The sequence below is a fragment of the Pygocentrus nattereri genome, chromosome 9, assembly GCF_015220715.1.
Source record: "Pygocentrus nattereri isolate fPygNat1 chromosome 9, fPygNat1.pri, whole genome shotgun sequence".
NCBI classification, from domain to species: Eukaryota; Metazoa; Chordata; class Actinopteri; order Characiformes; family Serrasalmidae; genus Pygocentrus; species Pygocentrus nattereri.
The window spans coordinates 30799768-30814307 of record NC_051219.1 but is presented as its reverse complement, the minus strand read 5'-3'; the positions used below and the strand labels follow the sequence as shown (position 1 = coordinate 30814307).

The following is a 14540-nucleotide window of genomic DNA, read 5'->3' as shown; positions in this document are numbered from 1 at the left end:
TGTGCAAGTGGTTGTTCAGGATCACATGTGTTTGTGTATAGAGAAGCCCAATGAAAGGCCTTTGTGGCAATCCCTCGGACCCTCAAGAGCTTTCCACCGAGTTAAAAATACAAACTCAACCTAAACTGAGGGCACCAGGATCTTTTGACTGTTTACAATTAATGCTTCTGTTCAGGCCACAGAATCTGCGACATGAGCGGCTACGAACAGCACAGAACACGCAGAGAGCATCTCTTTGTCTTTTATTTGTTTTTATTTGAAAACATTTTTCACAGACAATATTCCAAACCAAGCAGGCGGATCTCTAGAACCACGTCAGAACGCAACTCTCAGAATCTTCCAGCACCCCTCGTTTATTGCTGTGGTTATGTGCCGTTGTTAAGGGTCTTATTCAAATTAGCAACTTTAAAAAGTCAGAAACGTTCACGAGTCCTAATCCGCCCAACGGAAAAAAAGAACAATTTGGAAAATTCAATGAACTTCAGTGACTTTCTCTTATTCTCATTCATTCACACATATTGAGAGGTTTTCATTGAAAAGTCCTGAAGACTTCCTCTACGTACTAAACTCATGAACCTGAATGTCCAGACTGTTTGTTCAGGGCACTTAGGATACGAGTTCTGGCGGCACAAATGTTAACCACGCACTGTTATGTTAATGGACGTGATGCAGGGCACGGATTCCATTGGACTAAATGTTATGAACTGATATGGCAGCTGCTGGTGAAACATATAAGAAAAAAAACATTTTTTCTGTTGGTAGATCAGTCCATCTTGGTGGCAAAAAAGGAGAACCAGGGAGGCGAGGGACTGAGAGGAGTGTGAGTTTGCTAAGTAAATCTACAATGACAAGTCTAAAAAAAAAAGTTAGCATCTTACAAAATACTCAATAAAGAATACAAAAATTGTCTTTCGATTCCCCAGAAAACCAATTAGAGTCACTCCTTAGTCTCAGCCTCAGCGGTCTCAGACTCCTATGAGAGAGAGAGAGAGAGAGAGACAGACAAAGAGAAGACAGTCATTTGATTGATTTGATTGCCGTTGTGAAAAATTATTAGTATTTGTGTTAGGTTTATTGCCTGACAAAATCAAAACCACACAGTTAGTACTTCATAATATATATCACACCTTTATAAGGAGAAAATCAAGTATTTACCCAACCACTGGATGGTTACACTGAGATGTAAACAAAGTTAGTTTGATGTGAAATGAGCCACTGTAGAGAAACTTACCAAGTCAGAATTGTTTACAGTGGTGGTAATAGGAACCAAACGTCTGAAGAGTTTAATGCTACACACAAAAACCTATTGCACTAAATGATTCTAAACATGCTCCACAATGCCTGACACATTGTTTAACCATAGTTTTGAAATGAGCTTTTGGCCTAAAATGTATTTTTAAAAGCTATTAATGGCACAGAAGTGTATGTAGGCTGTTTTAAGACCAAACAACAATCACCAGAGAAAATATATTTTTTTCAGATTTGCCACTCTTTTACTATTATCACCTTTACATATAAAACCTCTAAGGACTCATTTAAGATCACTGGTCATTTTGGATAGTGAATAAAAAGGCTATATTTGCATTGTAGACATCACAACCCCTTGTTCCTATCACTAACCACTGTAAAGAGTCAGATGTAAAAAAAGAAATTGGTGGAGTTCCCATTTAAGCAGCAAGAACCATGGACTCTAAAGCCTGTACATGATTTAGCTTTTACTTGTGGTAACACCATCTTAAGCCTTGTAGTTTTTCAGAGTGTGAGATTTATTGAGACTCTGCTCTAACAAAATTTGGAAAGCCTTCTATGAATGGTGTACAGTTAATCATCTTATTTACTACAACTTAATTTATGTTTCAGTCAGGAATCACTGCAGAATTCATGTCCATTTTTGTTAACACAACTATAAAGCTTTTAACTTTTTAAAAATTTTGTTAAGAATTGCTTGCACCACTGGTGCTTTATGTCTAGTGAAATAACACTTTTAAAAATAAAGGTGCCAGGCAGCGTTTGTAGAACCACTTTTGGTTCTTCAAAGAACCTTTCAACTGACACATCTGTAGACAACCATTCCTTTCGGTGTAAGTGTGAAAACAGTGAGGTGCTTCCACATAAGGCATTCTAGAAAGCCTTTAAAAGCTTATTAATACTTACAGTTTTTTAGCAAGCAGTTCTTTAGGGGACCAAAAGTGTTTCTTATGTGGCATCACTAAGAGATCCTGTTATGGCAACCCTTTTTAAGAGTGTGGATTTGCAATCTAAATAAATTTGGAACTAAAACAAGTCTGCATTCATTTTAAGGTTAGTGGGTCAAGACAGTAAACAGCTGCAAACCACTGAACACAGGACAATCCAAAAAGTGCTTCCAGGGCATTTGATCTAATATGCTCTAATCATGCCGCTGAAACCGCATGAACATGCATGCTTAAGAACTAGGCCAGCTCTCGTGATCTGAAAGGTGAGTGACCTTTAGCAGTCACAGTTATCACCGGTGATAATGAAAGCATGTAGATGGCAGTGATCAGATAAATAGTTGATGGTATATGGGCTAGATGGGTTAGAATTAGCATCTGATCTAATGTTGTAACAAATGTTTCTTGAAATAGCAAAAACTCGCACGGTGTGACTTGATGTTAGCTGTGTACTTCATCCTTTGGGGCAGTCCCTTAAGTTTTAGATAGGTACACTCCAAAGTACTAAGTAATTATTTTGTATTGTGATGGTAAGTTCCAAGGCATTGTAATTGAATTACACTAACATTAGTAATCTAGATATTAACTGGGAAAGAATGTAGTACAAACTCCACAGTGCTGTGCAATTGTTTTGGGTAAAAATGATAGAGTAGACATGAAAAAATAAAATCAAGTACACGAAGTACTGCATACTATGTACCTATTACCTTCTTAAATGTGACACTACATTAAAATTCGGTGTATTCTGTACGCACTACTTTGTTACTCCTAATATTTAACATTTTATATTACGATATTTTATCTTTATTATTTACCTTCATCAGTTTAATGGAGAGAACATATTTATAATTTCAGTGTGATTTAGTCAGCTTGTCTAGGTGCTTATTATTGTGTTTCTCAAAATAATAAACACAGCACTCTGGCGATTGTACCCTACATTTACTCAGTTAATATCTAAGACCTGTTTGGTATTTCAGGGTAATTTCTTGGATCGTGTTACCCAACACAATTATCTAGTACTGTGGGGTTTGTACCTCACATGTATCTGCGTAATACCTAGAACTTAGGGGACTGTGAAAGCATACTTTTAGATGCTTTAATTAATAATAGCTCAGTTTAAAGCTTGGAGGTTTTTAAAGAAAAATATCAGATCATTATCAGCAGATATGGAAAGTTTCAAGAAAAAGAGGCATCGTGCCATCTCTGAAAGCACACTGTAAATTTATACTATTTAATTGTAATTATTTTTAAAACAAGCAGAAAATTTGGATGAAAGTGCGGATTCAAATCTTTCAATCTATACCACATCTGCATTTGTAAGTATAAAAGGAGATACTTTAGAATAAAAAAAATTGTATTTGGATAAAAAAGTTACTGTCTTGTCTTGGCTAGTCCTGTTCTTTAGCTTTTACCCATGATTTTCCATTTCTTGACATAAAAAAAAAAAAAACAACAGAAGCACATACTCTGTAAAGTATGTAAATCAAATGTTAATCAAATCCACAATGTTTTGATCTTTGTTAAAGAAAACTTTTAAATAGAATAGCAAATATAATAACTAAATCATTTATAATGACAGTAATAATGCTAGAATTCTACAGGTTAAACTTTACATTTCATGTAAATAGAGCTGAGCAATTTTGTGACTCTATATCCAAATATAAGCAATACTGTGGCTGCAATTTAATTTGTGATTATTTTTTATTAATAAAGTTTTTTTTTCAAGAAGACAAGCATATCTATTTTTTGTTTTCCTTAAGGCTTGAATCCTGAATGTAGTGCATCACTCTGCCAGTTACAGAGATGTGGGTTTGATTGCTTCTGACTGGTTTAACTCCACCATGATAAACTCATATTATTAGGCTCAATGTTCCCTCTCAAAACTTAAGACATCTTTGTTGATATCAGTCTTCAATTAAATTTGCAGCTCCTGTGCTCAGAAAATTGCATTGCAGTTTCTGATATATAAAAACTATAGTTTTTTCAGCCCTAGTTATCAATCAGTGACAATTGTATGAATTCATTTTATAAATTCCCTGTGATGTGTGTGATAAATGAACTGTGCAAAATGTAACATATAACACAGACATACTTTACAGCTGAACACATTCACACACACACACACACACACACACACACACACACACACACACACACACACACACACACACAGAGAATTGTCACTCTTCACACTCTCATACCCTTTTTACTCTGACTGTGTCCCACTGTCCTCTGACGGACAGGAAGGTGAAAGAGAGACTTCTTGGGGGTGACACAGTAACAGATGAGCGAGAGATGCAAATCTACATGAGTGAGAGTATGTGTGTTTGTGAGAAAGAGTGGGTGAGGAAAAGGAAAATTAGAGAGAGGGGTTATGATTACATAATGAAGGTTAACAATCATGAAGCTCTTAGAATAACAGAGACACTAAAACCAGTTTCCTGTTGATGTTATTCATAAAATATCAGGCTCAGAGGACGTAATTAAGAGGCGTTCATGAATTTAGCGCAAAAGTGGTCGGGTTTGATAAGCTGGAAGTCACAGCAAAGCATTATTTTAAGAAAGACGTGTATCAAGCACAGTTATGGCAAGCACTTATCAGTACCATCGCCTAACTTGATCCTGTAACTGATATGTCGGTTTCAAAAGTACTGCAAAGGCAAACTCTTGAGAGCCTTCTTCAGAGCAGATGCAAATGTTTAACAATGGTATGAGTTTCACTGAGCTTCTACAAAACAAAATTACTTGCTCTAATAAAACAAAATTACTTGCTCTAATATATTCCCAGCCACCAAAATACTCTAATGCATTTATTTGCATCAAGCAGCTCTCATTCTTCAACTTCAAAAGAAACCTATTGTTGTCTATCTCTCAGTGATTACATCTGCATGAAAAATAACCTAAAAAAGTTTCTTTGGGCACTATATATAAAATTTTAAAATGACCTTAGTGAATAAGAACTTTTGAAGAAAATTCAAAGAAAGCTGTGAACTGGTATCCTTGTGGTAGCAAAGGTGATCCAGGTTGATCCAACCTCAGGACTAGCTAGGTATTTCAAGCTGTGCTGCTGTGCAAGGTTGTGAGTTTAAATCCCAACAGTTACTGGGTTTTCCAGGGCGAGGCACTTAATCCTTAAAGCACTTTTAAGTTGACTCCTTCACAATGCAGCTCAGGTTAAAAAAGTGCACAACAGCAACTATCTTACCCCCTCTGCCTTGGTCTCTCCATTCTCAGTAGGCACCGCCTCCTTCTCCTCCTTCTTCCCTTTGGCCCCTCCTTTCTTTCCTTTTACAGCTTTATCATCAGCTGGTTTCTGCAATCACCAATCAGGGCTTAGTGTCGTAACAGCATTACTGAGCAAAGCAGTGCTAAAATCACTCAGAAGTGCCAATGAAGTACTTCACATTGACATCAAAGTCTGGTGACTGTAAGCAGTGATTCAACTGTCATGAGCTAAAGTGTTTATGTGTATGTGTGTATGTGTGGGGGGGTCGACTTGCATGGCAATAATAAATTATTAAAAAAATGTATTGCACTGTAGAAAAATTCACTCTAATTTATTGGCTACCAGTTGCATTACAAGTTAGTTTCACAGTAACTAACTGTAGCATAATGAACAGAAAATAATTAACAGAAAATAACTGTATACTGTGACTCTACAGTCACCAACCACTAGTAATTACTGTGATGCAGCTGTATTCTGCTGTAAAAGGCAACAAAACCATTTCTTGTTTTTCAACATAACTGTAAAAGTAATGCATTTCAGTAAACAGCAATTTACTGTAAATTGTATATGAAATACTGATTTTTAATTTTACTAGACAAATAAATGTTTTAACTGTGTTTAGAATTTCCACAAACATTACCAACAACTTATATCTTACAATACCAGTAAACAACAATTCTGTCAACACCTTGGCTGACAGCAAAACACTATATCAAAACTAAATCATAAAACATGTTTTTATGAAATTTTTTACAGATTTTTAACTGTCATATCTTGTAACACTGTAATGCTTTGTGATACAGCTCAATGTCAACCTCATAGTAAGTTGTTGTGTTATTGCAGACAATATCTTAAGATGAACTGATTTCATAATAAAATTATGAATATAGTATTTTATTGTGGAACATATAGTATAAAAAATGTGAGATCGTGGCAATAATTTAACAGGGCTATGTTTATTTAAACCAATTAAATCACTTCCCAGTATGCTAAAATGCTATATAAAATGCTAAAGGAATGACACAAAGTGGCTAATTTCTTCAAATCCAGAAGACTACAGCGGTTTGCTCAAAAAGTACTCAAACCCTTTTACTTAAACTGTCTTTGAAAAGTATTTAGTAGTGTGTTTTAATGAGTGTCACTTGTGCCTCTTCACTAAATTTGTGAATATAACTGAAAACTTAAGGTAAAATAATGTCCAAAAAACATCAGCCATTACATAAAAACTGTAATATGAGCTTTGCATAAGTGTTCAGACACATGAACTCACTACTTGAGGGAAGCTCATTTTTTGGTGGGAATTTTGACAAATTATCTCCCCAGTGGTAGTCGCCGCTAATTCCCACAGGCTGCTTGACAGTTTTCCTGTGGTATGTCACCATTGGGAGTATGATGGTACAGAACCTTTGGCTGCAATTACAGCTTCAAGTCTTTGTAGGAGGTTGCTATGAATTCTGCACATTCACTTGGTGATTTTGTTTTGTTCCTCTTAAGAAAATTGCACAAACTTCCAAGTTCCATGGCCACTTAGAGACAATACTTTTTAGCACTTGCCACAGACTCCCAATGGAATTCAGATCTCACAAACATTCGCTTCTCTACCTGAAGCCAATCCAGAACAGTCTGTGCCTTGTACTTGTTCTGCTGATGAAATATATTTTTGTGATATTTACTCAATTTCTCCATTCATCCATTTGCCCTTAATAAACATTGCAGTCCCTGAAACACTCAGTATTTCAAACCAGAAAGATTTAGCTTTGTCTCTCCTGGCTATAGCTTTGTCACATTTTTTCTAGATCAGGAAGATGTTTTGTTTGATTCTATGTGAGGTTGCTAAGCCTTCCTTCTAGGTACTCTGTCATAGAGGCCACCTTTATGCACAATCCCAGCCATTCACACTATTGTAAGTCTTTTAAAGGTGTTGTTGGATTCACTGTGGCACATCTTAGATTTTAATTAGGCACTTTGTCGCCTCTTCCATTTAGGCCATAGGTCACTAACTGGCAGACCACAGTCACAGACCCAGACGCTGTCCTACGTGGACCTGGACCTATAACTGATAAACTACGGATAATTAGTTTATTTCGACGGGGTCAAACAATTTTAATTGGCGTATGATTTCTAGTCATTACGGTACCAGTTTAGCGCCCTGGGAAACTCATAGACCAATCGCATGTGTTGTAAATATCACACATGATGCTACTCAGCCAATCAGATCTGTGCATTGCGATGAGCACTAAGAGACATACACACAGGGAAAGAACGAGGCAAGACATGACAGTTGCAGAAGAAAGTGAGGCAGATTATTTTACTTGTGCTCTAAAATGAGAAAACTGACAATAAATGTTATTGAAATATTACTGAATTGTACTTTATTTGATTTAATATTCAGTTGTCAACTACATAAGATGTTGATATACCTATTAGGCTACTTCAGTATATAGTATATGGCACTGAATCATAATACAAGTTAGACATTATGATGTTCCAGACCTTTGCTTGAGGACATTTTATTTAACTGGCCCTTACTGAACTTTAATGAAAGATCACTGATTTAGGCTACTTCCATTTCTTGATTAAAGAATGCAGAGAGCCTTTGATTTTTGACACACTTTAAAAGCTCTTTTTTGTATCCTCATGATTGACTTTATGGTTTTAATCCCGAAACCTATTAGTTAATAATGAACCATTATTAATGCACATAGGGAGAAGCCAACCAAACTAACTAGATGTTGGTTAAGAAAGTATTTTGCACCTGAATTACCAAAGTGAAAGGTTCACAAAGGTATATATGCAATGCTCATATTTTTTTAATGAAATTTAATGTCCCTTATTTTGTCCTTGGAAATGTTCAGAAAAGCATCAGATTTCGATTAAAACATTTATAATTAAATATCACCTGTACACCACAGTTAGGATCTGAATACTTTTGCAAAGCACTGGATATAATCTTCCCTATGGAATACAAGAATGCCATATATAGCATATAAAGGATGTGCTAGAATCTGATTGAATACCCTAATATGCCAAAGAGACCTAACATCTTGTCAAATGAACAAATGGCAAAACTCAGGATAGATGCAGAAAGGCTAAAGAGTTATCTGATCTATGTGCACATGCACATGAGTTTATGCATATATGCATGTGTCTCTGAGTGTGTGTGTGTGTGTGTGAGTGTGTGTGTGTATGTGTGTGTGTGCTGTTACCTTAGCCGCAGCTTTCTTGGGTTTGGGCTCAGGTTTAGGAGGAGCTGGTTTCTGTTGGTCAAATAAATGCAGACATTAAGGAAAAAATGTCACGTTGCATTCAAAACAATCAATGCATTCAAAACACTAATCAGCTGAGCTGACCAACAATCTTAAAACATCTACTACATAAATGTTGTACTCTTCTGTACTGTAGTAGTTTTTTCACAGTTTTAAAGGCTTTTAACTGAAATGCACTAATAACACTATAAAACATCCAACAACTATATATGGTGTTACTGACAGTATGTGTCGTTTTCCAAACACATGAGAACACACATATTACAATCTGATGTCATATGATTAACTATTCCGGTTAGATCACACAAAGATAAATAAATGATAAGTATTCTGTTATGAATATAACAAGACGCACTGCAAATCACTGACATGTATGGCTAAAGTACTGGAGCAACATATACAGTTGCATGGAAAAGTTTGGGCGCAACGGTCAAATTACAAGACTTGTTGAAGTGAAAATAAGTTAATACATCCTCTACCAAAAACACCTTTCTGCATGTTGTGCAGTGACATTTCCTTAAAAAATGCCATATTTATGTGTGTTCTTTGTTGAGGATGTCTTAACTTATTTGCACTTAGAAAATCAAAAAACATGCAATTTAAATGGTAGTCTTCTAACTTTTGCACATGACTGTATATGCTTTATGATTAAAAAGGTCAAAGTTTTAAAATAATTTTTTTTTTCCTACTGCACATTTTATGTTATGTAAACAGATACTGCCTCTAAATGGAATCACTCCACTCTTGGTGCTAACAGTTTTGCATGCACTGAGCTATGGATGCTAAAACCTAAATGTGTTTACCTTAACCTTGATACCACATACTAACTGCTGTGGAAGTGGAAAATCTACCTTTGCGATAAAAACTGAGCTTTGTTTGATTCTGCCAGTTAGTCTGTAATGGCTTTACAGTCTAAGGCGTTTATTATTAAGGTACTAATTTTAAATACTTCTCTCAGAGATGTGGAAAAAGCAGCTCAAATTTACAAGCTGCTCAAAACTAATTAAAATATGTTATTTGAAATAATGCCCTGTCCATCTGTTTAATTAGACAAATGTAATGTTGCTGTTACTTAATACTGAACTCAATTCCATAAACTTGAGTATATGCAGACTTACCGAGGACAGGCGCTCTGACCTCCGGGTGGGCTGAAGCAGTAGGAGAGAAAAAAGTGTTAGCAAATAGTTTATTGACTGAGAGCTTTCAAAAGCTATTAGCAAGTAGACGAATGCACTGTATATGAATTGTTCTGACAAAGGTTGAAAGTTGGTTTGAGGTACGTTTACAATCAATACTGCAACATCTCATCAATACAAACCATAATTAGCATGATACAAGGAAATGCCACAGAACTTGTTCTGCCTGGTTTAAAATTTGCATAGTTATATTTTGAATGATTGTATATCAGTAATCATTTGAATTACATGTCATTTTCATACCTTTATCTACAATTAAATTTGTTTCTTCAGTAGCTTCATATGAACAAATCACTTTAATATAAGCGATGAAAGCTCACTTTTTAGCCATAATATTTGATTGATTGGAGGAAGCTCTTCATTTTTGAACACATATGAACCAAAGGCCATTTAAAATGTTTAAATCGCAGATATTGACATTGATGGGTTAATGTCATGCTGCATAATATGAACAAATAACAAAATAATATACTATGATAACAACTGTATATAAATGACACTCAGTCAAAATATGATCAAGTTTATTTTACAATTGTGCAGTCGTATGCAAAAGTTTGGGCGCCCCTGGTCAAATTACTTGAGAGAATATAGTGGAAATAAATACACATCCTCTACACAGAACACAGTTCTTCATATTTAAATGCACAATTACTGATTACTCTGGATTTAACATACTGAAAAAGAAACTTTGAAATATTGCCTGTTCAACAAGATTTTATCCAATATGTTAAACTCTGTATATAAACAGAAATTGTCCATTAATAATAGAAAAAAAATGTTATTTTGATGTACTTGGTTTGTTCTTTGTAGAGGGTGTGTTAACGTACTTTCAATTTGAAAATCAATAAAACATGTAATTTCCTGTGAGGTGTTGAACTTTTGCACACGACTGTATGTATGCAGTGGGGAACTCACCTCCTGCTTTGTAACTTTAGTTGAGTCTTTCCCCTCTGCTCCCTCAGGTGACTGAATGAAGAAACACACACACACATTTTGTGCTATCTCTTAAAATGTTAAGGAGCATTTGGCAGCATATTATTATATAAGTATTGACTTTTTTATTCCATACGCAGTATGCAATGAATTTAAAATTCCAATTTAAAATGATAAATCTGTCGTTTCCTGTTGTCCACTACAGTGAGATTAAGATGTAATTACAGGCTTTATTTTCTAATCTGTTCTGTGTTCAGAGATCATTCTTCTTCATCTTTTCAGTCTATATAAAGGTTATCTGAAGTGATTAGATATAACAAGATATCTTAAATACTATAAGATAACCTTGCCAGCTGTGAGATTTCCTTTTTCCTTGGCAAATCAACCTGACATTAACATCTGGACTAACATTACAAATATATGTATTGATTTTAACCATATGTCTATGTATGTTGAACTATATGAATGTTTTCTATGTAATTTTAATGCTCTAATGTTTATATTTTGTAATATTTTAGTTCAACAGGGCTACAGAGCTTATGAAGCTATAACCCATGTGTAGATTAGCATGACACATAGCAAAAGTATTATTGTTTAATTAAAAAAATGAATTTGAATAAAATGTTTCTCCACAGTTTTTGTTCAGTAGAAGTTCCAAATAGGTCCTTATTCACATAATTCATAAGTCTGATAATAACCATCATTCATAACAGCCTACCAGTCAAATAATACCTAAATATTAATATTTACTGTTTTGGTCAAAGGTCAGGCATCTACAATGTGTCCGTTTTGCATCTGAATGGAAAAGCCACTGATATGTTAAGTTATAGTTATAAAACTGTTAATATGAGGATTTTTATTGTATTTAATGAGAAATCCATTCTTTGTGAAAAACATACTTCCAACTTGGATAACTAACTGCTGAATATGCATGTTTTGGGCCCTTTCACTACAGAGAAACTGCCTCTTATCTTTCTTCTTTCACTAGTGTAAGAACTCAAAACATTTCATAAGTAAAAATATAAAACTAAATATTATCATTTCAAAGCTGTATTGAGAAATACACGTTCCGAATAGTATACTTAAGTTTAAAACTGCACCAATTTGTCTCCGTCATTGTCTTTTCCAGGGGTTTCTCATCTGCTTTCTTTCATGGAAAGACCTGAAACAGTTAATGCTGAAGTATCAGTAGGGATTGTGCACAGAATTGTGCATTTTTGACACATTATTTAAGTTTTGTGGTAAAAAATGGAGACTATCTAAGTTTTTATCTGAGCCCATCTGCATTTCTGTTATGTGTTTATAAGACCACTATTTTGTACAGGTTAATGCTACTAAACCTGTGCTGTATATAATTAGAGCTCACACAAAAAATATGAAAAATATTGAATCTAGACCTTGGAATCAAAAATCATTGATACATTCAGTCACAATGTACTTTTCTAAGGACTGTCACAATATGCTTTTCCACAAACTACATACTTCACAGCTAACTGAACATAATTAGGCCTCTTTAATTGGATTTAGTACACCACAGTTTGTAAAACACTGAAAAAATGTACTTGTAAGTTTATTTTTTATTATAATAGTTATTTATATGGGTTTTATTCATTCTGTTTCAACTTATTAAATCTCAGAAAATATAAATATTGTGATACTGTGAAAATCTCTAAGTATTGAGAGATGTTTTGCCATATCGCTCACCTCCATTTCTATTCATAAACGACAGTTCTTCAAAGTTTTCTTAGTAAAGAGAATGGTTTTATTTAGAACCTTAGGTTCTATAAAGAACCATTTCATGCTTAGATAGTTCTTTGCATGGTAAAATGATTTATGGAGAGTGTGTTGAAAATGGTTCTATACATAACACTAAACAGGGTTCTGCTATTGTTACGACGTCAAGTTGTAACAATAGAACAACCTTTTTGGTGCTACATAGAACCATTTTCAGGAAGGTTCAATGTAGAACCGTATCTAACACAATCTCCATCAATCAGAAGTACCATTTCACTGTGCTAAGATCCACTTAAGCATAAAATGGTTCTTTATATGACGAATCGCTTTTACAAAAGAACCCTTGAAGAACCATCTCTTTTAAGTGTGTAAATGTAGTGAAGTGCATAAAAGTGAAAATGAAAAATAATTGTGCATTATTATTTAAGCTTTTTTATTTTTATGAAATCAGTTAATCAAAACTCAGAATAAAAAATAAACATCATGATATGTATCGTATGCTGTGAAAATGTTCCTATGTATCGTCCTACAATGTTTTTGCCATATCGCCCACCTCTAGTTCCACCCCCTCAGTGAAACACAGCTACCTGTGTGCTCGAATGTGTATTAAAGTGAGCCCACCCATAACACTGGAAGGTTTTATCCCCCCTCTACCCGATTCTATCTTGTGTCCACAAACCCAGAGTGCTGTGGAATTATTCTCGCGTCCATGTGAGCTGCACTTTCAGGGAAGAGCCCTGACCTACAATGCAAATGTGTTGGTGGGGGAGAACTTGGGCCTATTTTTCCCGGAGTTACAGCCTCACACTCGCTCTCTGTACGCTGTAACATTGTTCCAGCTTAATCCACACTCCGCTGTTTAATACGCTGGAACCAGCCAAGGGTTCTCGCTGGTTTAGGCGTCTGTATGGTGCGAGGCTGAGCTGGAGTGGCACTCTCTCCGTCGTGCCAGTTGTCTGTGTGGCGCGTCCCCGCGCTTTTCGCGTTCCCGAGACGGTTCAGTGTGATTGACGAGCCGGCTGGTTACATACGGGTCTGCACCGCAATGGGGGGAGGAGGCGAAGGGTGTCGTTCCGAATAGGGCTATAAATAAATAATACACGCCTCTGTCTATCGACGAAGGTGAGCTGTTCGAAGATGAGCGTTCCAGCATGAACGACTGCATTTCGCTAAGTCGTAATGCGCGAGAGCGGAGCGTTCGGTTTGATCCGGCCGGATCACTGAAGCATCACCGCCAAGTGACATTCAGCGCAAGTGCACACGAAGTGGCGACTATCCGGCTAATAAAACAACCAACTATCATGGAGGAAACCAGCAACTGTCGACGACGACTGAGTAAGACGGGAAAAACCGAACGTTATCAGGGCTTTTGTGTGTGTTATTTAGCCTTATTTAAGGACGGTGAACGATTTCACGACGCGAAGCACCCCGGGCTTTTCCCCCAAACTTAATCTTTGCTTACCTGCTCGACATTTTCGAGACATGGTCACCGGAGAAAACCGAGCCCGCTATTCCCCTGAAATAGAGGAGCCGATGAAAAAAAACAATACAAATAAAATTGTCTTACCTTCCTCTTGGGCATTTTGCCTATTTTGTTTTCACTTGGTTTAGTTCAACGAAACAGGTCTGTATTGACCCGAGAGGTGAGGGAGTGAGTTTGTAACTACCACGGAATACTGGATCAATATCTAAAACACCTCTGGTAATAACATGTTAATAGTATGCAGAGCCGAAACCCCGCCCTCGCTTCCTACCATTGGCCAGTCCCCTTCGTACTTACCGGAACGCCTCGCGGCGATTGGTTTGTCTCCCAGATATGTAAATTTGTCAAACGCAGACATTGGCTTACATCTTGGAAGAGGTTTCTCGACGTCGCTGTGATTGGTTACGCGCTTTTTCTATGCAAATCAGAACTCGGCACATCGGATAGGTTTAAAGGGCTCCGCGAGGCGTTTGATTGAAGGACGACGAGCCAATCCACGCGTGACACCGC

At 36.1% G+C, this 14540-nt stretch overlaps 1 protein-coding gene across 1 annotated transcript; it reads right to left on the bottom strand.

Moving 5' to 3' along the window:
- Positions 1 to 232: 232 nt before the first annotated feature.
- On the bottom strand, positions 233 to 14273 carry hmgn3 (high mobility group nucleosomal binding domain 3). Its single transcript, XM_017707404.2, has 6 exons — positions 14115 to 14273; positions 10796 to 10846; positions 9803 to 9832; positions 8625 to 8675; positions 5398 to 5505; positions 233 to 973 (listed from the first exon to the last, which is right to left on the bottom strand). The coding sequence occupies exons 1-6, from the start codon at positions 14127 to 14129 to the stop codon at positions 938 to 940; spliced, it is 291 nt and encodes a 96-aa protein (XP_017562893.1). The 5' UTR covers positions 14130 to 14273; the 3' UTR covers positions 233 to 937.
- Positions 14274 to 14540: the final 267 nt, after the last annotated feature.

What these genes read in the sequence shown, in the direction of transcription:
- hmgn3 (XM_017707404.2), bottom strand. An exon ending in CTAAAGTTACAAAGCAGGAG is followed by an intron (nt 9,833 to 10,795) that starts GTGAGTTCCCCA and finishes CTACTGCTTCAG; the next exon opens with CCCACCCGGAGGTCAGAGCG. An exon ending in CCAAGAAAGCTGCGGCTAAG is followed by an intron (nt 5,506 to 8,624) that starts GTAACAGCACAC and finishes TGGTGATTGCAG; the next exon opens with AAACCAGCTGATGATAAAGC.